This window comes from Athene noctua, chromosome 19, assembly GCF_965140245.1.
Source record: "Athene noctua chromosome 19, bAthNoc1.hap1.1, whole genome shotgun sequence".
Classification (NCBI taxonomy): Eukaryota; Metazoa; Chordata; class Aves; order Strigiformes; family Strigidae; genus Athene; species Athene noctua.
The window spans coordinates 1705113-1727702 of NC_134055.1; the positions used below are offsets into that span (position 1 = coordinate 1705113).

A 22590-nucleotide genomic window follows, 5' to 3' on the forward strand; every position below is an offset into this window, starting at 1 on the left:
TGCCTCACTAACGGCTGAAGCCCACCCGGGCCCCGCGTGCTGGGCGTTACGTCCATGAGCGCGCTCGTCGGGGGGGGTCACGCCCGAGCAGTCCCACCAGGACACGGAGTGAGCAGCGGCGGGTGCGGGAGGGCAGCAGCTCCCCGGGGGAGGAACACCAAGGTCCTTTGGGGCGGGTGAGGACGCGGAGGGACGCGCGGCTCCGCCTGCGGCACGCTGGGGCCGAGGCAGCGGGGTGGGCACTGGGGCACTGGGCTCGGCACTGGGGCACTGGGGTGAGGCGTGGCACTGGGAGCGTGCGTGTGGCCAACAGCCGTAGGGCCAGCACCGGCCTTGGGACGGTGGTGTCGGTGCAGCTGGTGTTTGCAGGACTGGTAACACAAGGGAATGGGCGCTGCGAGGATGGTTTTCTTTTCGATTTCAATTCACAAATGCTCGGGCTCTGCCTAAAGCTCATCGGCCTCTTCCCTTCCCAAGCCGAGCCAGGGTGTCGGGGCGGAGCGCGGGGCGGCGGGCACGGCCGGGACTGGGCTACAAGGAGGAGCCTTCAGAAGGCGTTTGCGTGTTGTCTCACACTTTCCTCCCGGGTCCTCGCGATTCCTTGTAGCAGCTGATTGGTATGAAGACAGCTAAATGAGAGACACCTTTGATAAGTTAAATGATGAAAATCAGCAGAGCTTAGATGACTTTAATTATAAACATGTCTAAGATGAATGTGTCTGCCTGCTGACAGCAGAGGTACTGTTCGACTCTAGCCCTCATTATATATATTTTTATTAAGGGCCTGGTTTTCCAATACAGGCCTTCCTAGTTATTTTCAGTCTCTTACAGAGATTGAATACACAGAAAAGAATCAAAGCAGATTGTCCCCACTAAAGAGCAGAGCACCTGACTGCGGCACTGGTTGTGCCTTTGGGAGCAGGGCAGGGAAGGGGAGATGCTCAGAATCTTGTGTCACCTTAAAGCTCTGCCTGTGGGGTTTGCTCCACACCCCCTCAGATAATTTATTCCTTAGTGGCAACCAGGACCTTTATCAGAGCTGTTCGGTGTTTTTTCTCAGATGATTTGGGACTGTGGTCTCTAGAAACGACCCGTCAGAGCGGCACGGGGCGCGGGAGGCAGGCGTGGGGGGGGAGGAGGGGTGGGAGCAGCGAGCCCCGGGAGCAGAGCTCGGGGTGCGAGGGAGCGTTTCGGGAGGACGGGGACGTGGCAGCGTGGCTGCAGGGCCGGGCTGGGCCTCGGCTGCCTGCGGGGCTCTCCCTGCTCTCCTTGCGCCCCTCTCTGCGGCACAGGGCTCGCCCAGCGCCCGCTCCTCCTCAGTCACCCCTGGGAAGGAATCGAGTGGGGCAGCCTGAGCCACCAGCCGTGCGGAGAGGCGTTTAGTGCCACGGGGCGAGTAGCATAAACAGGGATCCAGCCCATAATGCTCCTCCTCAGCGAGAGCCCGAACCCCCTGACCCTGTCCTTCGCGTGTTTTGGCGCTTGCAGAAGCGCCCCTGGGGCCTGTGGTTTGGAGCCTGAGATAGGAACGTGTGCGAACCTGGTGGAGAGAAACCCAAAATCTGCTTTCTTAAGAAGTTGTCGTGCCCAAACGCTCAGTGTGGCCGTTCGAGAGGGAAAATGCTCGGCCGTTTCTGCAGGAGCATCCCAGGCAGCGTGTCCGAGAGCTCTGTCTGCCTCCCGGCCCCGCCGGGGGGATGTATAAGCGTACATCCCAGGAGAACACCCGGAGCTCCACGGCTCCGTCCCTCGGGCTCTCGGGGAGGGGGCCCAGCACTGCTCTGCTGCAGTAGGTGCTGTGGGAAGCGGCGCTCCTGCCGGGGGGGGGCCGGGGCGGTCCCCGGGGTAATTACCACCAAAAGAAAAAAAAAAAAGGGAATGCCCATCTGAACGGAACTGTCCTGTTGGTATTTACTGGGGTCCGAGTGAAGTGAGGCTGCAGGTGTCACGATCCACCTCTTCGCATTTCCATTCCTGCGCTGGGGTCCCTGGGAGGGGCCCTCGCCCCGCGGGCGAGACACACGCAGTCACTTTGGCGACTTCTCTTATCTTCTCCCATCATGTTATTTTTTTCCTCTAGGCCTTTGTAATTCAGTACATAGCCTTTTTTTTTTTTTTTTTTTATTGCAATCACTCCCTTTCTGTGTCTTCTCTTTTTTTTTTTTAATTTCTGGGACTTATCTTTTCAGTTTAATCTATTAATTTCTGTTCTTATTTCACTTTGCAGACTATTTGCCGATTTCACAAGACATAATTTTTATCAACTAGTTCTTAAAGATGCATAACAAATTAATCGGGGTTTACTACAGTGCTAATGAGAGAGAGAGAGAGAGACAGAAAAAGCCTGGGTGGTCCATGTTTAATATCAATGTCCACTGAAAAATTGCTGCTCTTACTGGCTGGTTTGATTGACTGGACTTTTTATTTTATTTTTATTTTTTTAAAGGCTCCATATCCTCACTGCTTTGAGTTTGCTTTTTTTTTTTTTTTTTTTTTTTTCATTTCCTCTGCTTTGTTATGAGTTTTTAATGCCCACTTGGAATGTAACTCACAAGGATCGGGGTTAGGGGCGTTACAAAGGTATGACTTCTCACAAACTTTTTAGAAATAATCTAATCAAGGAAGCAAAAAACGATGATTGGGTCTCCCAAGCAGCCCCAAAGAGAGATTGGCGCTTTTTAGCGTAGAGATGTTCAGCAGTAGCACAGATCATAATTAGGGTGAAGCGAGACTAGCAGCTCCTGTCACTAGGATCATTAGCAACACGGGGTTTAATTATTCGCAGCGACCGCCCTGTGTCCGCAGGTGCGACCCTGCGGCGCGGGCGGCTGCGGGCGCAGCGGACCCACACGTGTTTGCTCCCGTTTTCGTTCACTTTGGGTTAGTGGCTCTTTCTAGAGCTGCCCTCATCACGCCAGGGCCGTGGCTGGAAGCCCCCCCAAAAAAAGGGCATCGACAGTTTTTGCACATCCCGCAGCAATCCCAGCCACTAACCCCCCCTCGCCTCGCAGCCTGCGATGCTCTCGCATTCTCCCTGCAGTCGCTTCTACTTCCAGACTTTGCTTGCAAATCACGGGCTAATTACTGCAATTTTGGCAAGAGGGACAAGCTTCTCCCCCTGCTAGCTTAAGCTGTATCGCGCCTCTTAATCTCCACCTAAATCACAGAAGAGCTGCAAACCCATGTAATGGGTAATGCCTCCATCCATTGGCTTTATTTCTAAGAAGACCAGATTCTGGACTTTTGGGTAGAAAACAAGCATCGTATTTAAATTCTGTTTTTTTCTTTAAGTGTTTCTACCCATTTTATAAGTTTGTGAGAAGTAAACTGCATGCTTACAGTAGAACTGTAATGCATTTTAATGTTTGTTAATCCACTTGTTTAAAATGTCAGTGTCAAAGGCTCTACAATACACGGCTATGCTGTTCATTTCATTAAAGATGCTTGATGTAATAATTGGTTAGTTTTCTTTTTACTTTTCTGCAGGCAATAGCTTTTTTTAATCTGTATGGCTTCTTATTATTTTGTTTGGGTTTTTTTGCTATGAATTGCTTTGCTTTTGTGAACTTGTCTTAGTGTGCATGATTTGCAAACATTTCGGCTATTGTGAATTTTCTCATTTTTTTGTAAATAGTCCATCTGTGCTTTTCTTTTTTTCTTTTTTATGACTTTTTTCCTGTAAGTAACTGAGGTAGAAAATAATAATAAATTGTTTACAATGGATATGCTGTGTTGCTGCTCTCTTAGCTTGCAGTTTTAATATTTTGGTTTGGACGCACCAAATAACCAGTACCAATGACAATTTAATAAAAGAATAAAACAACCATCACTCAGAGTGTGTGACCCAGTGTTTGAAGAATCTGCAGATGAACGGTTACATACGAGGTGTGTTTACAGCAAAGAATTAAACCCCCAAAAGATGACAATGCACTTGTAATTGGGGCCGGAGGAGTGACTCCGTGTTCAGTCGCGGTGTCCCAGCGCTGTGGTCAGTGTGGTCCGTGCCAGCGGCCCGGGGGGGTTTAAGCATCAAACCCAGATTAGAAACCCGTGTTGCAAACCCTCCAGTGCTACCGTGCAGGAACGTTTCTGCTCTGTGGGAACAGAAGGACGAGCAGGTACCTGCTGTGGCTGGGAGGGTTCCGTGGCCGTGCCTGCAGGGCGGGGACGTTGCCATCGCTGTCTGATCTCGGTTTGAATTTCTCCCATCGTTACCTGGATGTTGGGGGATTGTCAAAGTTACTTAGAAGCCTTCAGCTCAGGAATTTAATTTTTTTTTTTTTTTTTTTAATTAAGGGTTTGTTTGCTTGTACATTTGTCAACGCTTATTAAAACCTTTGTATGTGGGGAGAGGTGGGAAGAACAAATATTTTCACAAACTTTTCAGAGCACAGGGAAATACACTTGCTTACTAATAACAGTTCTCCAGTCTGCAAAGCCCAGCCTTGGGTCACGTTCCTGCAGTGCCTGGTGCTGTGAAAATGCAACGCAAGATCCATTCAGAGTCTGAGCTGGTGTTTTTCATTATTATGACAGCATTGAAAGCCAAATTTCTGTTAATCTGTAGAGCTTAATTTAGTTTCTTTCCTGATAACCAGTCACAAACTGTTCATTGCCAGCCACCAGCGCTGGGCAGGAAGGTATTCTTGTGTAAAAGTGATTTGTGATGCTGGCTGAGTAGGTCTAACAGTTATTTTCTGAGTCAGGAAAAGGAGATGGTACCAGAGACGAGGGTAATTATTATAATAATGACATGCTTAAGGCTTTTTTTTTCATAGTGTCTGAGAGAAGGAGGTGAGGTAAGGAGGTTCCTGTATCTGTTGTTCAGGTCACCCGGCAGTAGTAGGAAGGTTGACGTTGCTCCTGCGGGTCTCGCTCGTGGTTACTGAGCCCTCCCCGGGAGCGCAGGCGGGTGGGAGGAGGGGAGCGTGTTTCTGGCTCCAGCAAACGGCAGAGCTGAGCGTCCCACCCGGTGCGGGTGCGGTGGTCAGAGCCGTGGCCGTGCCCTGGAGGTGCAGCTTCACCACGTTGAGTGGGGCCGGGAGAGACTCGGGAGTTGGTACGATCAGCTCACCAGAAGGAGCATAAAAACATCCCCGCAAAGGACTGGGCTGTAATTCTGCGGATCGATGGCAGCCGAGGTCTGGCTCCAGCGGGGTGTGTGGGGTGCCTCGACGACCACGAGCACCCGACTACCTCCTCTGGCCATGTAAAGCGATTTTAAAGTGGAGTCCACTCTGTAAAACACTCTTAAAGCACCGTTACACGAGTCTAAGACTTGTATAACATTTAGTCATGGGAGCAAAGTTTATCTGGTCACGATACTTGAATGATCAAACTTCACATTAGGAAAAAAGGAGAAATTGCTGGCAGCTGGCAGCAAAATAGGAGGAGGAAATACAAAATATATTTTAAATTGTCTATTCAGTTAGTTAAGCCTTGTAACAGTAAGAGATGCAGAACGAAGCTGGAAATGTTTCTCACTCCTTTGTCTAACCCTTTCTTAACTGCTTAAAATCTGCTCTAATCATCCCTGCGCTGCATGCTTTTTTTTCACCTAAAACACATTACTGCATCTGCATGGCATAAAACGGTTTACAAAGTGCATTTGAAATCTGCTAGAACCACCTTAATTACCACTCTTCAAACCTCTCCGTTTCAGCCTCCATCACTGAAAACAAAGACTATAGACTGGACCTGTTTTAAAATTAAGATTTTGGGTTTCTTTTGCTGGCGGAGGGCAGGCTGAAGAGGGACCATTCACACTGCAGGTGCATCCCTGGAGTGAGGAGCAGCTGGAACTGCAGACAGCAAACTGAGAAATTAATATAGCAAAGCCCATAAATTTCCAGCCAGAAGGTACTCCTTCAACTTCTGCTTAGATGACAGTAGCTTTTGTTTTGACACAGGAAAAAATGGTGTCTAGAGCTGTTCCCTGAGTCCGAGCAGAGCTTAAGCACCTTTGCCTCTTGGGCATATCTTTTCGGAGAAGAGTTGCATTTTTTTAATGTTGCAGAGAATTGCGTAAAATTTCTTATTCGTCTCCCATTTCCCCCCACCCCTTAAAATAATCTCCTGGGTGTTAAATTTAAGGCGAGGTTTTCAAGAGAGAAGCTGTTGATCTGAGTCGGTGGTCCAGCTGCCCCCAATTTCAGTGGCAGCAGAGCGTGGCCAGTAAAAATGCTGCTGGTCCCCCTTTTCCTGCCCCGTCAACTCTCCGTGAGCGAGGCTGCCCTGACGTCTTCCCCATGTCTGGCCGAGGACAAAACTGCCCAGAGCCTTCATGAGGTTTTTTTTTTTCTCTACTGATACCCTGAATAACTGCTTGAGCAATGAGAATATCTTGAACATTGAACTTAAACGCTGATTGTCCTATTCCCAACTGCTCGCTGATCCATGCATGGAGTTTGAGACAGGCTTTAAAACTTTCAGGGTGGTTGCCCTGAAAATGAGTGATTGTAAGGGACGGGGAGGAGAGAAAAGGGGGAAAAAAAAAAAGTCTCTCAGGAGCTCTTTGTATTTCGGGGTGATACTACAGCAACAGAGCTCCAGAGCAATGGTTTCTGCTGTGAACAGGCCACAGCTGCAGCAGCCGGGAAGTGTAATGAGAATAATTATTCACAAGAGTAAAGAGGCATAACGCAAACACACATGTATGGAAGAAAACATGGATAACCCTATAGAAAGAAGAACGTGGTCTGGTAATGCCAGTTCTGGAAGGAATTCTACGTGTCCGAGTTAGCCGGAGCATGACGGCTGCCCTGCTTTTATGCCTTATGCCTCTGTAGCTACAATTTTTAACTGTAAAGCTGTTAAAAATTGGGAGCTGGGAGCTGCAAAGAACTTGAAGAGATTAATTTCTTTAAAGCACAAAAATACTCAATGTGAATGTTTTTCAATAGTAGGGTTTCAAGCTGATAATGAAGTGGCTCCCAAGCCTTCCTGTGCCCAGAAGGTATGTAGAAGGAATACGTAGTCGCGGCAGTGGTGCCCTGAAGGTTTCTGAGCTCAGCATCACAGTCCTCTGTGACCTTTTTCGTACCGTGGGTGATGAACCGGGGCGGTTCCTGCAGCCCGGCAGCGAGCCGGTCTCGCCGGCGACGGCTGCTGCGCCCCGTGAGCTGCGGTGGCTCTGAGGGGGGCACTCACCCGCCACTTCGACACATGGAGGTTGTGAAGAATTTCCTGCCCTCTGATAACCTTGTCCTCTGATTAATTATCTTCACTTTTACATAGTTGGCTCCTGTCTGCCTTGAATTTTTCCAGCTTCAGCCTCCAGACATGAGTTCTTTTTATGCCTTTGTTCATCATCAAGGATCTGTCTTTTAATAATACTTATCCAGATAGTTTAGATCATTCATAAAAATTTAAGCAAGCGGTTTAACCAAATAACTCATTTTCTATACCATCGAAGCAACTGAAATGAGGCTTGAAGCAAATCAGTGCCACTTTGCTGATCTTTAAATATATGCCTTCATGCGGTTCCATCTAACCTGCCCTTGTTCATTCAGCAGCAGGTGACTGAAATTCAGAGCTTCTGTGCTGTGTGACAGCTTGGGTACAGTGAATTCGTGGGTATTCCTCCCCCCTGCCGTGATCGTTTCATTTATACTTACCTTGTTTATTAAAAATCGATAGTAAATGTTTGGCTTTGGGCTTTAAAATGAGAAATGCTTTCATTGGAGCGATCAACTTAGTATTAAACAGAATTACTTGCTTTTAGGAAGCGGCTTTGGTTGAGATTGTCTTTCATCCACATCAGCTGCATTCACTTGAAGCTCATAATCCTCCGTGTTCCACCAGTTACTAATTTAGGGAGAACCCCAATTACGTACTGAGTTCCAGTGCTGGGTGGCGGGAGGTATAGTTTTTGTAGGACACGTTTGAGAAGTGTAGCGGGCACCTTGAAGCTGCTGTAGGAAGGGAATAGTTTTTAAGAAGAGTGAAACTAAATCAGCTGCCAGCTTTTGCTTTTCGGTTTGCGTTTTCTTGAATAAATAGTTTTCTTAGAACAAACTGTTTGCCTTTGAGAAGTTTGCCAGTTTTCTGTACAGTGAAATAACTGCGAAAGGGTTATTACACTTGAAACGACACGGAATGATAATTTGGAGACAAACAAGGCTTTGTCTCACTGATGCATAAAGTAATTACTGGGCAAAAGTGCATCATTCTCATTTTAAAAACCGTGGCCTGAGAGTGGTAAACAGCTGAAAAATGGGTCGTTTACTGTACATAAAGTGGAAGTGCCAAATTTTAAATTAACTATATTTGGGTTTTATTGTTTTTATGAAATTCCAAAGCAGAAATATTTGTTCATAATAACATCCATCTGCAAACACGCATCCGGTGTGAAGCGCATTACTGGTGTCTGACGTTGAGAATTCCACAAACTCTTGCCACGCACCGTACATTTTAAGCAGCAGATGAGTGTGCCTTGAATAACGCAGTGGGCTGCTTAATGAGGTTGCCATTATGCGTGATGTGCTGTGTCTGAAGTTTGCTAATTTTCTGACCTGGTGAAATAGATTTTAATAAGCTTGATGTAGCACAGCATATAAAGACAAAGGGAAACACTTAATGGGGCTCTCACAATAAAGGACTCTGAGCGGGCTTGGAGATGCTAAGATTGCTTCTAGATGCATCTAGAATTGACCAAAAGCTTAGGAAAGAAATTCTCCACTTCCACAGAGCTCTGCCCTGCCCTTTGCTTGGTCCCTGCTGTTTGCTCTTGCATGGCCGGCGCTTTTCCCCTTCTTTAAAGACAAACCAGGGTCACTGGTGGGAAACACGAGACATTCCAGACAGGGCTCGTAGCTCCCTCCCTCCGCGTTCGCGTCCTGCGGACTTGGGGAGAGCTTCGCTAGAGTCTTCAATCGAATCCCAAAGAGTTAATTGCTACTAAACCCTGATAACGAGTTGTGAGTGATTTGGTGGAATCCAACATCAATTCTAGATGAAATTTGGTTTCTCTGGGTGTATGTTCTTTAAATACTGAGCTTTTCGTTGTTAAACTAAAGCTTGAAATGGCAGCAGGTTTTTTTCTCTTTCATTCTTGTTTCTTTATAGAAAGGGAGGGGGAGTCTGAGACAGGCCTGAAAGGTGAAGGTTTTAAACATAAAGGGATTGTTTTGGGATGGAGCTTTCCCTTGTGCGTGCCCACCATTAAAGACTACATTTTTGTCCAGTAAATTGGACCCACGCCTGCCTGCCTTCAAAAAAAAAAAAAAAAAAAAAGCAACCAGGCTCTTCTGCTTCATGGTTTTGAGTCTCTGATACTTTTGAAATGAAGCCTAAAGATCCTACAAAGAGGATAACACTGCCTAATGGAAAGAATAATGCAAGCGAGAACCCATTTGAAATGACAGCTGTGAGCCTCGCGAAGCTTTTCTGTGCTGATCAAAGCTGCTGGTAACGTTGTTTGAAAAGAGGGTATCAGTTTCCCCCTCGCCTCTTCCCACTCAACCTGCAGATGATTTTATAGTCCAGACTTTGCACTTTTTTCCTGGGAGATCAAGTGAACCTCCTAAGTGACCGGTGTAAAGATCAGCTCGCTGGGGAGCACCGTCAGCGTAAGAGGCAAAGTGTTTTGGGGGGGGGGATAGACCCTCAGAGCTCCATCCCCTTGCGTGCAGGGTCCTCTGAAACCCCCCACGCAGAGACACGGGGTCTGCGTGAGACCGAGCAGCAGTATTCAGCTTTTCTGCCAATGTCTGCAAATGCTCCAAACAATCCATGAACGGAGAGGAAGGATTTTGCTTGCTAGGTGCAGTTTTATAGCGGCTTTTATTTTATTCTCCATGCGTGTCCCATAATTTTGGTTATTTTATGGAGTTCAGTGCTGGAGCCAGGTGATAATTTGAGCATCTCAGCGTCTGTTTTTATTCTTGGTTTAAATCCCTGTGTTTATTGCTAAAGTCTCACATGACCTCGCGTGGCCCAAGCGCTTTAGCCATTAGAAACAGAGAAAATTCTTTGCGTGATATTTTTTGATTTAAGACCTAATTTCACGATCTTTGTGACTTCTTTTTGGTTTGATTCCTATCGTCTGGCTGTTTGTAGAGGACGAGGTCTTGTGTCCTTTGGGGATGTGAGATATTTGAGGTCCTCGGGGGCTGAACAGAGCGCGGCGGGTCTGAAGGGGTCAGTGGTTTCTCACAGAGAAAGCGTGGGCTGCCCGCCCGCGAGGTGTGAAACGGCTCCTGGGTTTTGCATTCGCTCCTGGTTGCCTTGTAGCCAGTTTGAGGCTGGGGTAAAGGAGAAACTGGTGGTTTGAGCAGGGGACGATCCCACCAGAGCGGGAGATGGAGCGAGGGAGCGTGCCCTTTCCCGGGAGCCCTCGGGTCCCCCGTAGGGCCTGGCCCTGCGCACGGAGCGTAGCTCTCGCCAGATTTGTTCACAAAGCCCCTGGGAGATCTGCTAAATCCCAGGCTCTGGGCATTTTCTGCTCAGTGCGAGACAGCGGGGCTGGGCGCTGCCCCCCCAAATCCAGCCCTGCTGCTCTGGGCATGTGCCCCCCCTGGTCCCCCCCCGCTCCCAAACTCAGCTGTGCCTCGGAGAAGGCAGTTGCTTGCAGCCAGGCGTTGGCTGAATCAGTGACCTTAGGGCAAAGCATTTAAAACCAGATGTGTCCATCTTCCCTCGCACGAGGCTGCTTCAGTATTTAAAGTGAAACTATTGATGCAGGAAGCAGAAAAATTTATCTGTGAAAAATTGAACTCCAAATACTGGCTTTGGCTCGTTCAGAGCAATAAAAGAGCATGAAATTGATGCGAATCCTCAGGGCTTTCCTGGACAGTGTGCGAGCCCATTGCAAACCATTTATTGTAAAATATCTTCTAATTGCGATGCCTAAAGTGGGCACTTTTGTCCCTTTGAACAGCTTTGGTATCTTGTTTTCCCGAGGCAGTCATGAGCAGTGGCTACACACAGAAGGACAGGGCTTCAGCGGGAGTTGGAGCGCCTTAAACAAACACGATGAATGAATTGATCTCTCCCTTCACCCCTTTTGATTTTCCAGTTGACTTCAGAGAGCAGAGGGCTCGGAGGAGCCGGGCTGGCGCCGGCCGCGCTCCCTGCCTGGCTGGGGGTGGCATCCAGAGCACCCCACGGTTGATGCTCCTGTTGATTTCAAGGTGCTCTGTCTGGTCCGGGCACCCCTTCCTGACACCCAGTTATCTCCGAGCCGCCTGTTAAAATGATCTGGGAGCGTGCAGGCCCCTCGGCAGCTGGCTGCAGGGTGCACAGAGCCCTCCGTGGCCCCCGGGGTCCCCCACGGCCAGCAGTCCTGTGTCCCCAGAGCCACTGCTCTGTCTCCCGGAGAAGCCTGCGCTTCCCAGGCACTGCGAAGGGCACGGCACTCGCTGGCTCTGCCAGCTAACGCTTCTCCTTGCCCCCTGCTCCGGCCCTCGGAGGTGTCCCCCGTGCCTTGGGCCCCCGTCAGCAGAGCGGGGTGGATCAAAATCCACCTCTGCCACTGCCTGGGGACCCAGCGGCTGTGTGTCGCCCTGTTTTAAACCCTGATGCCAGGGGAGGGAGTGTGCAGACACAGCCTCACCAGAGCTGGTCTGGGGGACCGGCAAGAGGTTCCCTCTGGGGGCCTGGAAATCAGCAAAAGTGCTGCTGCTGCCTTCCTCTTCGCTGAAGAGCTGCAGATACCTCAGCTCTGAAATGTTAATAAAATGGTGCAACAGCACAGGCTGATGGAGGCAGAAGTTTCTTGCAGTACACAAACTAGTTTCAGTATTAATTGTACTGTCACTAGTGCTGTTCTTTAAAGTCTTCACCGATGTAGAAATTTAATAATAATACAGTGTGACCAAAGTGCTTAAAAATTGCTATAGGGTTGGTACAAGGGGCATTACAGAGATCAGTGGTGGAGCTTGAGGCCAGAAACTACGAGAGCCCGGCTGCACCCTTGGCTGTCTGCAGATGTCTTTCTCAGAGTCATTTTGCTTCTTTGTGCCTCGTTTTATCCCATCTGGGACGTGGGGACGGCGTCGGCTGCCGATCCCTGCTGAGAAGTTCGGGAGCAAACAGCCACAGAAGTGCAGAAGTGAGTTAGCAGAGCCGTGAGCCCTCGGCAGCGCGGTGACGGGGAAATCTGGTTTCAGCTGAACGAGCTGATCGGTGCAGGGCCTGGCAAAGGTCATTCCAGTGGGGGGGGATTGATTCCCTGTGTTGGATTGATTGAGGGATGCTCCAGTGGTGGAGCCGGGCTCTGTCTGTACCGGGAAGCAGGTTTCTGCCGATGTTGATAATCCATCCCTGTTCCCGTCTGGCGCAGCCGTGGGGCCGTGGCGCTGGCGCTGCCCGGCCGCAGCGTCCCCGGGCAGGGCGCGAGCAGCCGATCACACTTGAGCTGTCTGGAGTGCCATGTCATGCGGATGCTTTTATCTCAGAATTGGGATAATAGCTTTCTTTGGGGATGGGGGGATTAATTTCTCACACATCTGTCCACTGGAATGCAATCGCAGATCCTTTGTTCTGGCTCTTTCCGTGGAGTGCCTTCTCCACCCTTGTTATTTCGTTCTTTTGCATGGCAAAACTTTTTGTCCTGCATTTCAGATAGATACTGAGCGTCCCTGGCAGCTGAACAAGGGAAACAAACTTTCCAGCCCTGTTTTTTATGCTGCTTTCAGTGGGTGCTTGGTGATTTGAAGGGTATTTGATTGGTTTTGGCAGAGGCGTTTTATTCCGTGGAAAATCCACAGCTTCTCTGATCCCTTATGGATGGTTTAGGGAGCCCCTGGAGCCTCCACATCAGAGATTTGCTGGTGGCCAGCTGGTCCTGGGCGTGCCATGGGAGCTCTGAGGACACTGCTCCCGGGGCACGCGCCGTGGTGGGCAGGGACCGGAGGAGGAGAGGCTGTAGGGACGGTGCCAGCTCTGCTCCTGCCTAACCCACAGCAGGAGGGCTCAGGGCTTGGCCTAGGCCTGGCTCTGCATGAAAACAAAGCCCAAGAGCCTCAGCTCAGTCCTGCAGGTGCTTCCTCTGCTGTTTGGAGGTTGGTTTGACTCTTAACACCGAGGTGTTCTCACTCCAGCATATCGCAGCTCCAGCCCTAAACGCACCTCAGGGGACCCGACCGGGTTCGGCGGCTCCATCACCAGCAGGAGAGAATTTAGCGCTTGGGTGTTTGGTTAGAGCATTCCCCAGTCGGGATGTTCTTCCCACTCTGCAGAGGTTGTACCAGTTCCTCAACATAATAAAACCGAACCGATTCACATCGGCGTTCAGGAGCAGGGTTTGCCGCGCGGTGCGTGGGCTCTGCGCATGGGGAGCAGACAGCAGCGTGGGGTAGCTGTGCATACATTTACCTATACTATTTTTTTTTTCCCCCAACAGCCCTATTACCATATTTAAATGCAAGTATGTCTTTTTTTAATTGATGTTTTAAGTAGCTTCAAGTCACTCTAGCCTAGTTCTCTGCTCCTTTCCCCCTGGTAGATTACCTGTAGCTGAGACAATAGTGCTAGAGGTAGCGGGCTTGTAGTCTGCTGATTTCTCTGGGTCTCGCTCTCCCCGTTCCTCTAGCTCACTGTTCTCTTTTTCTGTTGCCTCAGTTGTTTTTCTGTGGTTCTTCAGCATTGCAAAGCAGCTGTGATCAAAGTCCTGGAGCCTGCTCGAGGGGCAGGTCCCGTGGTGGTGACTACCCCTGGGGTTGTCCCGTCGGGCACCAGGAGCGGTCGGAGCTCCCCAGACCCCAGGAACCTCCGAGGGGTTTGCTGGCTTTGCAGCAACGAGGGTTGGGGTTCTTGCTGATCCCCTGGACCTTGCCGTTGCCCCCTTAAAATACGTAAAGTCAGAGCCTGTGGCAGATCTTTTGAATATTAATTAAGTAAAGAAACTAAATCTGCAATCTTGCTAGCAGCATTTCATTCATCCGTAAGGGCTCGCTCCCCCTGTAGCGGGGTGTATGTCTTAGAGTTCCTTGATCTGCGGCTGTTTTGCTTTCAAGAGCTTTTTTTCTTTCTTTCTTTCTTTCTTTTTTAAATTACATTCCAGTGAATTTTTTCTGCTTGATCCCAGCAAATCTGTGATCTTGACATGAGGACCTCCTCATATTTTCCATTACTGCTATGTCTGTAGATCAGCACGTTATTATCACTTGCAAATAAGCAAAGAAGAGAATTCCCCCGTTGTTTGCGGAGCGGCTGACCCTGCCCGTTTGAGAGTCCGGAGACGTAAGCTGAGCGCCGCAGGCTCTGCCGCCAGCCTGCCTGCCCCGGCGCCTTGGCTTCCGCAGCGTGCCGTGGCCACGTTCCTCTTCTGCCAGGGGGATTTGGGCCACCTTTGTGCCGGTGGAGACCCCCGGCAGTGGGCACCTGGCGAGGGCTCGGCTCTTTCTAAAAACGGCGCCTGTTGATGGCACGGAGAGCCAGGACGGCGACTTCTGGAAACGCCGTGCCCTCGGCGGCCGCCCCGCAGAGACTCGCGGTACCCGCTGGCTTCTTTCTTTACCCTTCTCCTTTTCTCCACGGCCAGGTTTTCCGGCAGCGGCTTATGGACCAGTAGCAGCGGCAGCCGTGGCGGCAGCAAGAGGATCAGGTAGGGGGGCCCGTGGAAGAGCAAACCCTCAGAGTGCAGGGTCAGGTAAAAGCTCTGTCGGTATTCTGTGTGGCTGCAGCTCTCCATCATTTCTCTGATTTTCCTCACACTTATCCTGGGGACCTGAAAACAAACTATATTAAAAAAAAAAAATATATAAAAAATAAATAATCAATCCCAAACCAAACCCAAACTACAAGCAGAGGCCACGGGGCCTGGAGCACCTTGCAGGAGATTGGCGTAAGAACTGCCCAAACCAGGGTAGATATTCTGATTTGTTTCTTTATTTATTCCTTTATTATGTTGGTTTCTTTGTTTCTTTGGTTTAAATTCGAGGCTATAAAGGACACCCCAAAGAAATTAATTTGCGTTTTTGAAAAAAAGGTTTCGTTTCTCATGGAAAGCTGGCATTGGGTTGAGGCTACGGCAGCCCCGGGCGCTCCCGCCATGCCCGGAGCCGCTCTTGCCTCCTGCGCCGCGGCCAGCACGAGGGTCGGCCTTCGCGGGCACCCCCGGGCGAGGGGGCCGCAGCCCCTCGGGGACGGCGGCTCCTGCCTGCGCGGGGCGAATGCCGCCACTCGCGCTGGCGGCACCCGGGCGCGGCTCAGTGGTCGCCAGCCCTGCCCACTTCCAGCCCCAGCCCGCTCTCATGAGGAACGTCAAAGCTTTTCTTCCTGTCCTTCTGAAATATTTTATTTTCCCCTTAAGGGAAATGAACAAATCGTTGCCAATCACCGTTGGTACCTTAGGTTTTAAATTTAGCTCAACACGTGAATTAGCGCTTTGCTCAGGTAACGAAGCGTTCAGCACAGCCACCAGTGAGCTGTTGGCTTGGCAGCGCCCGCCGCCGCCTCGGCTCCCCAGCCTGCCCCGAGCACGCCGGGCCGGAGCCGCTGGCAGCCCTCGGCCAGGCCCGGCTCGCCCGTGGGGGACGCGGCGGTGGCGGCGCCTTCCCGCTCACTCATGGCCTAGTCCTGAAGTGGGGGTTTCTCGGTGGCTTTTCTGGCAGTGCCGGTGGGTTAACCGGGTTCTTGCCGAAAAGACCCGACTAAACCGCTGCGTGAGGGGTTACGAGGAGGGCGCAGGCCCAGGTGTGTCTCGAGTGCGAGCCTGATGCCATGGAGGCCAAAGAAAGACACCAGGAGAACTCCGTTCCATGCAAACTGGCACTGCTTGCAGGCTACAAAGGATTATCTGTACCAGTTTCATCTTGTGGCATGTAGAGAGCGCTTAAGGGGTGACTTGCCAGACTGGTTGTGGGGATTCCCCATCTCACAGCTTCTCCTACTGCCCCTTCATAGGGGGGGGGAAAAAAATAGAAGAAAAAAAAAAAGAGATTGATTTTGCATATGATTTTGGGAAAACAGACTTCATTGTTTCTGCCTCTTCCTCATGTTTTGCCCTTCAGGTTTTGTTTTACGTGCAAACAGACCTGGTGAGTTGCCCCTTAGCAAGGCACAGAGGGTTTGGCTGGATTAACGTTGCTTCCCTGATTATTATTATTATTTTTTTTAATCGGAGTGCTTTTGGTGCCCATTACAACTGAACTGAGCATTGATCAATTCTGTGCCTGAAAATCATTTGTCTTTAATTTGAGTGTTTTTTGGTTTTTCTTCTGTTGGGTTTTCTGTTTTGTTTTTTCGTTTTTGGTTTTTATTTGAACTTGCAATACGAAACTAAATCTAACCCTAAATTAACAACACCCTTTCTGGCAAGTTTAAAGAGCAGTATGGTGTTTGGAAATGTCTTTCAAGCCTCAAAATTGCCTGTGTGCACAAAACTGGCAAAACCCCAAAACTGAATCAAAAGAGCCCCCCTGCCCCCAGCCCCAGCCCCGAGATCTCAAGGAGGAAGATGGGTTTGTCACCGGCCCGGCCCGGCGGCCGCTCACCTTTGCGGCGAAACGTGCTCTGGGAACGGTGGTGTTTTACGTAGAGTCATTTCCATCCAAAGACGGTTATCGGAAGGGACATCCTGGGTTCGCCACTTCATCCAGCAATGGTAGTGAATTGTATTCAGGAGCAGTAGAGTACGATCGATCTTGCGCTACAGTGTGTGGGCCCGATTCATTACAAGAAAAATGGTTGGGGTTTGGTTTTTTTGGGTTTTTTTTCTTCTTCTTTTCCGTTGGGTTTTTCTTTTTCCTTTGCAAATTCGCACAGCCCTCCTTCCCGCGTGCCTAAGCCGACAGCACAGACCGCAGCACACTTGGCCCTTACTGGCTCCTTTCTGCCAGTGAACGGAAAAGAGCTGGAAACCGCCGGGCAGACGCGTCCCGCCGCCCCTCGGAAACGCGGGGAGCGCCCGCGGAGAGCCTCCGCCCTCGGGCCCACGTCCTGGGTCTCCCAAGGAAGCTGCAGCCCTTTCGCTCCACCCCCCCGGGCTGCAGCGCGCGGGCTCTGAGCCCCTCGGGGGGGTTGTTCCTCCTCGTAGCAAACCTGGGTCTTTGCTCACCACCAGCGCATGGCACCCGCCCGCCCCAGACAGCGCCCGGCCCCGGCCCTGCCTGCCTGCTCTTCCCTGCCCTCACCCCTTCTTTTTCTACCGCAGCGTGTGAGGGTGCGGTCACCAGCTGGATAGAGGAGTTCTCTGACACAGCAGCAAGGGACATTTCCTCCTGCTCGTGCTCAGTGCCACTCTGAAATTCCAGCCTAGCTTAGCCAGTGACGTGCCGGCAGGGTGGACGCAGCGATGCTTCTCTTTAGAAACCACGTGCCCAGTCGACATCCCAGTGGCGAGGCGATAGCTGAGGTCCCTCGAGCAGGCAGAGGGGTTTGGCCACATCCGTTCACGCCAGGTGGGGCTGTGCTGCCAAATCTTCCTCAGCTGGTTTTGACAACCTCATCCATTCTTGTATTTTTTTTAATGAATTGGGACCTGAGTCACGGAAAACGAGCAAACTTAAAAGTCTGAATGCTGCAAACTCCTCCTAGACAACTTCACTATCAATGTCACGTTTCTTTTGAATTCACCTGACATATTTTACGTGTAAAACATTTTTGTCGTGTAAATGCTTTTTTTGAAATACCTTCATGGGGGGAGGGGGGGGGAGGGGCACATTTTTCTCTTGCATTTGACATGGGGGGGATTCATTTGGCAGGAGAGCGAGACGAGGAAAATTTGGCAGGAGAGGGTTCTCGTTCCTTCCTCTTTGGTTCATTGACAAGTCTGAGAATTTTCCAGTTCCCAACCTGTTGCCACCAACTATTCCTCCCTGAGGACTGGAGACAAAACCCATAAGGCCGCCCGTAACCCAGCCCGCTTCCCGGGAGGAGCCGGGCGTGCCTGTGCCGGGCGAGCGGCGCGGGCCCCCCCCGGGCAGGCTTTGCCCGCCGAGGCGGCCGGCGGCAGGACGGCGCGGTGGGACGGCCCGGTGCCGCGGCGCCAGGAGCTGCTCCCCCCCACCCCGACCCCGGCACATCTGGATTTTGGGCGCCAGCCCCGGCTTGCCAGTGCTGCCTTTGAGCCCTGCGCCCCGACAACCCCTTACTGTACTTTATACTTGCCAGCTATAACAAATCTCGTAACGTGAGCTACTGACCTTGATGGTGAGTGTGAGCAGTTATGTTTTGTTGTTTTCTCTCTTGCTTGGTTGGGGCTGCTGTGAGAGAGGGTGTCTCTGAGGCATACTTTCCGGCCTCTCTTACACTCGGACGTGCACACCTCCTCTCAAACACTCTTCTGAGCGCTCTCAGCGGGAAGGTTTGTCCACACCTATTAATCCTCTCTCAGTGTCCAGCTTCTTGTTAGTAGCAGCTGGTTGCATGTTTTTTGCTTGTTCGGACGAAACGGTTCAAGAAACGACTCATATCAACTCTTGAGAAATGTCTCTATTTTTTTGTACACTTTCTTTCTTTTGATGTTTTTATTAATTTCCCTTACTTAAAAAACAAAACACCTGTCGTCCCGTAAAACATTTCACATCTCCCCTTGCCTGTTCTTAGAGTGTATGTATCTGTGGGACTGAACTAAATGCATGCACTGTAGTAGTCGTACTGGTAGCAGTAGATGTAGTTGTAGAACATGCATTGTTGAGTTGATATTATAGGTATCATCAACGTGAACTAGCGTGGCAGTTAAAAGCAGAGCCTTGGTCTGATTGAAAGCGTAGGGCTATCGATACAGCAGAGAGCTGCTAACGGCTTGGATCCATAGTACCGCATTTGTTAAATCCCATTATCTGGAAGTTAAAATTGAAGCTGGCTGTAGGCAACCTACACCCTCTGTACAAGAACCCGCACATGCTGTTATGCCGATAGTAAATTTGCAATTTCATTTTTTCTCAAATTAAACCCCCTAGGAATTAAAATGCTGACTATAACTATATTCTCTTATTTTTATTTTGTATTAAAAAGAACTTGAGATATTTTTTAAATCATTTTACAATCATGGTTTCTTCATCAGCCTGTTACTCGTCCATATTAGCCCATAGACTCATTTGTTGGCAGTCGTAGACCAGATGTGCCAAACGCAAATCACTCCATTTGGGTATCAAAATAATACCATGTGTGTGAAGCAGCTTCCCGCAGACCGTCCTGAGACACAAAGCAATTGTTTTTTAGGTCATAAACCTTAAATCTTGTTACGCAACAGAGGTGCTGAGCTAGTGGTGGGTCGTACTCATTGCCATGTCACCCAGCTTAAGGGAGCATTTTTAAATGAAGATTTAACATTTCATAAATACCAGCATGAGGAGGTCAAGGCAAGTTCATCGTCTTTGCCATTGAGCCAGCAAGTGTCTTTGCTTCTTGTGCCCAAGTTTCTGTGCTAAACTTTTAAAATTCTGTCACAGATGAAGCTGCAGTCAGTAAATTTAACAGATGGTAATTGAGATCCCGAATTAGGCTTTTGTTTATCTGTTTAGTTTGGTGCTTGTCAGAAAACATCCTGCTGGGAGTAGAAAAGATAGTGTATGGCACGGTCACACCTTCCCTCCTCCCCGCACCCCCGGCCCTCCCCACAAACCAGATGTGCTGAGCTGGAGCATCTTCCTGCTCCGCTGGGGATAGTCAAGGCAGCCGTTAGTGCACTTACTCCAGCAAGCGCTTTCAAAGGAAATAAAATATCCAGAATGGGCTTTCAAAATGTAATTAAGGATTTGTATCCGCTCCTTACCTCTAATAGAACATAAAGTAAATCAACCAAACAACCGCTCGGATGGGGCTGACGCAATGCAAGCCTGCGCAAGGCAATCTGAGCCACCCCCATTGCTTTCCGTATTGCTACGGGGGAGCTGAAGCGCTCGTGCATCAAGGGGGAGAATAATTTCCCCCTTAGATCTCAATCTGCCAGGAAGACGGGGGGACCCACTGTTTAATGCGCCAGGCATATGATGAAGTGAGGAGTGTATCTAAAAGTCAGCAGAGCGACAAATTGCATGGGGTTTAGGAAGCCTTGTCTTACACTTAAAGAAGGTGCTCTAAAAATTTAATCTTGTCATTAGGCACCCATAGCGTTGGCAAATTACGGCCATAAAAAGTGGGACAATGGTTGGTCTGTGCGTGCGGAGGGAGAGGAGCCACCGCCGGCTCACAGAAATGTCGTAAGGAGGAGCCTTTCAAAGATCCACCGATGAACCAATTTGGGATTTATACGGCCCATTGAGAGGACTCCCATGTGGCACGGCAGCTCTGATGGAACTGCTCTCTGTCTTTTATTCTACTCTATAAAAGTACATAAAGTTTAATCCGAGCTATGTAATCTCAAAAGCCAGAACCTAACAAGTGGACCACTTGGGAGCAGCAAGCGGGCTGAAATTTCTCACTCTGCTGGAACCGCCGGTAATTATGTGACAGAGCCCGGCGGCTGACGCGTCGGAAAATTAATGGCTGCATCAGATTTTATCTTTTGCTTATCTTCACAGCAGAGGCAACCGGCGCTGGAGAGCGTTGCGGGTGGCCCGGCAGGGAGGGTGAGGCAGCGGGACCCCGCGCCGTGCGGGGTGTCACGGGGAGGGGTGGCTGCAGAGACAGATGTCGCGCGTTGAGCAGAAAGCAGAGCAGCTGGGCTCTGCAGGGAGCGCCTGGGCCGTGAAAACGCCGCGCGGCTCCGGGGGAGGCCACTCCGCCTTCCTGTGGGTGGTTTTGGCCTTGTGACTGGCAATATCTTCTTCCCCTTTTGTGAGCACTGCAGATACTTTTCTGACTGCTACCCTAAAATTTTAAAATAAAAAAAAAAAAGAGAGGGGAGTCATTTCTCCTTCAGTTCAGACGCGCTGCGCTGGTCCAGGCTGGGAATCACGCAAGTCCTTTCCAGAATGCAGGCTACACACAAAAATGTCTTATATGACTGTAGGATGCCACTTTTTGGGTTTTTTTGATCCAGGAGGGAGTCAGCTTCCTGCAGTACCAAGTAGAAAATGTAGTAGATCTAAAACAGTTCAGTTCTGCTGCTCTTAGGGCTCGACCACAGCAGCGGTCATTTTACAGGGCTCCTGCCTGAAGTCTATTGTGGTTCAAATACATCAGCTTTAATCAATAATTTTGTAATAGAAAATCCTGTGCACTTGATAAATCATCTGCAGTGCAATTAGTGACCACCTCTGAAGTGCAGGCTTAAGTACAGTGGAAGCTAATCTTTAACGAATTTAGCGGCTAACTTTTAATAGTCTTTTCAATCAGAATTGTTTTCACTGGGAAAACCCTCCTCGGCAGAGCTGGTCCCGGTGGCCCAGCGCGGCGCCGGCGTGGCTGCTGCCTGGTGCCACGGGCAGGCTGATCGCCGGGCAGCCGCGCTCCGGCCCCCGAGCCCCTGCAAGAGCCCATCCTCCGGGTTGGGTTTCCCCTCTCCCCGCGGGACGGAGCTCTTGGCCGTTGTAATTAGGCTTTGTTCCACGCAAGGTGCAGACGGGTCGTTGTAAAGTTTGAAACGGGGCCTTCGGCCTGGGCTCTCCGGCGCAGCGCGATACGCGAGCGCAGGAGCACATCTCGCGCGGTTTAATCGCCGAACGTGCGAGGGACTCGCTGAGCCGAGGGGTAACTTGCTGCCCGGCAGCAGTCGAGGCTGTTACCCGTTAGTGGAACAACTACTAAATGGGACACAGCGCACATTGTACTGACATACTATTGTGAGTATTTTCATGCTGAGTCTCTCCCCAAGTGCTTTAAAAGTAAATACATAATTACAGTTACTTTTTTTTTTTTTTTTTTCTCTCTCTCCTTTCTGAAATAGAAAACTGAAAAAGAAGCAGTGGAGTTTTTCCTTGCAGCAGATGTTAGCATGCATCTGGCTCTGGATTAGCTTGAGGAGCATGGTGGATTAGTAGTTGCCAGAGAATGCAAAATTGGTCTGCAGGTATATAAACTTGAGCTATTTCACCATAATAAACTCACACGGCTGGGTCTTTTTAAGGGTATTTCCTGACAGTTGAGAGACCAGAGCTTTGTGCCATGAGGACTCTCATGTGTCCATGCCCAAATCCTCCCCTGCCAAGGGCTGGGTATTAGCTGCTGACAGCGGAGCTGGTGCCCCCAGCTCTCCCTCAGACACCGTGCGCTGGGCAGCAGCTTCCCTCGGCGTTCCCTCACCGAGGAGCTCAGGTTTTCCTGAGGGGGGGTGTTACTACCAGCCATGCATGCCGTGGAGGACCCCTCCCTCCACCTTGCTCGGCCGTGACCGCGGAGGGCCCAGCACCTCTCCCTGTGCAGCGCCTGGGCAGACTCTCCCGCAGGAGAGGATCATTGCACGGAAGGGTTTTGCGGGCTGGATTTCTCTTCTGTTACCCAGATAACGCCCCTGTGCTCCCGAGCATCCATCCAGCCCGCAGGGATCCAGCAGCAGCGGGAAGGTGTCCCCTGGGCAGTGCCCTCCTGCTACAGCAACTTAAAATATGCAGCGAAACAAAGACACGGTTTTGTTTTAATTTTCCTCCTGTATTGTCTGTTATTGTACAAAAGGCTTCAATTTTAAATTAACAGGAGTGATAGCCAGTTAATGTGGTACAGTGGGAGGCCGGAGTTTCTGTTGCTATGGCAATGGAGTTCGGCTCATTTGTTTTGTAGATGAGTAATTACTACGCAATTAGAGTAGGCTAAAAATAAAGG

The 22590-nt window shown here is 50.1% G+C and overlaps 1 protein-coding gene across 13 annotated transcripts in view; it reads left to right on the forward strand.

Annotated features, from left to right (window-relative positions):
- MSI2 (musashi RNA binding protein 2) overlaps nt 1–22590 on the forward strand; it is a 253179-nt gene that overhangs the window by 211469 nt on the left and 19120 nt on the right. For 5 of the 13 annotated variants that reach the window (XR_012634867.1, XM_074923064.1, XM_074923065.1 and 2 more), the window contains 2 exons: nt 13346–13369; nt 14486–14593. The exons of 2 other annotated variants lie outside the window; for them this stretch is intronic. Coding sequence is in view for 10 of the 11 variants with exons in the window: in XM_074923064.1 (XP_074779165.1) it covers nt 13346–13369; nt 14486–14593 (132 nt within the window). In the remaining variant the exon portion in view is untranslated. Of the gene's footprint in view, nt 1–2227; nt 3931–13345; nt 13370–14485; nt 14594–22590 lie in introns of those variants that run through there. 6 more of the 13 variants (XM_074923068.1, XM_074923070.1, XM_074923069.1 and 3 more) reach the window with 4 other exon arrangements.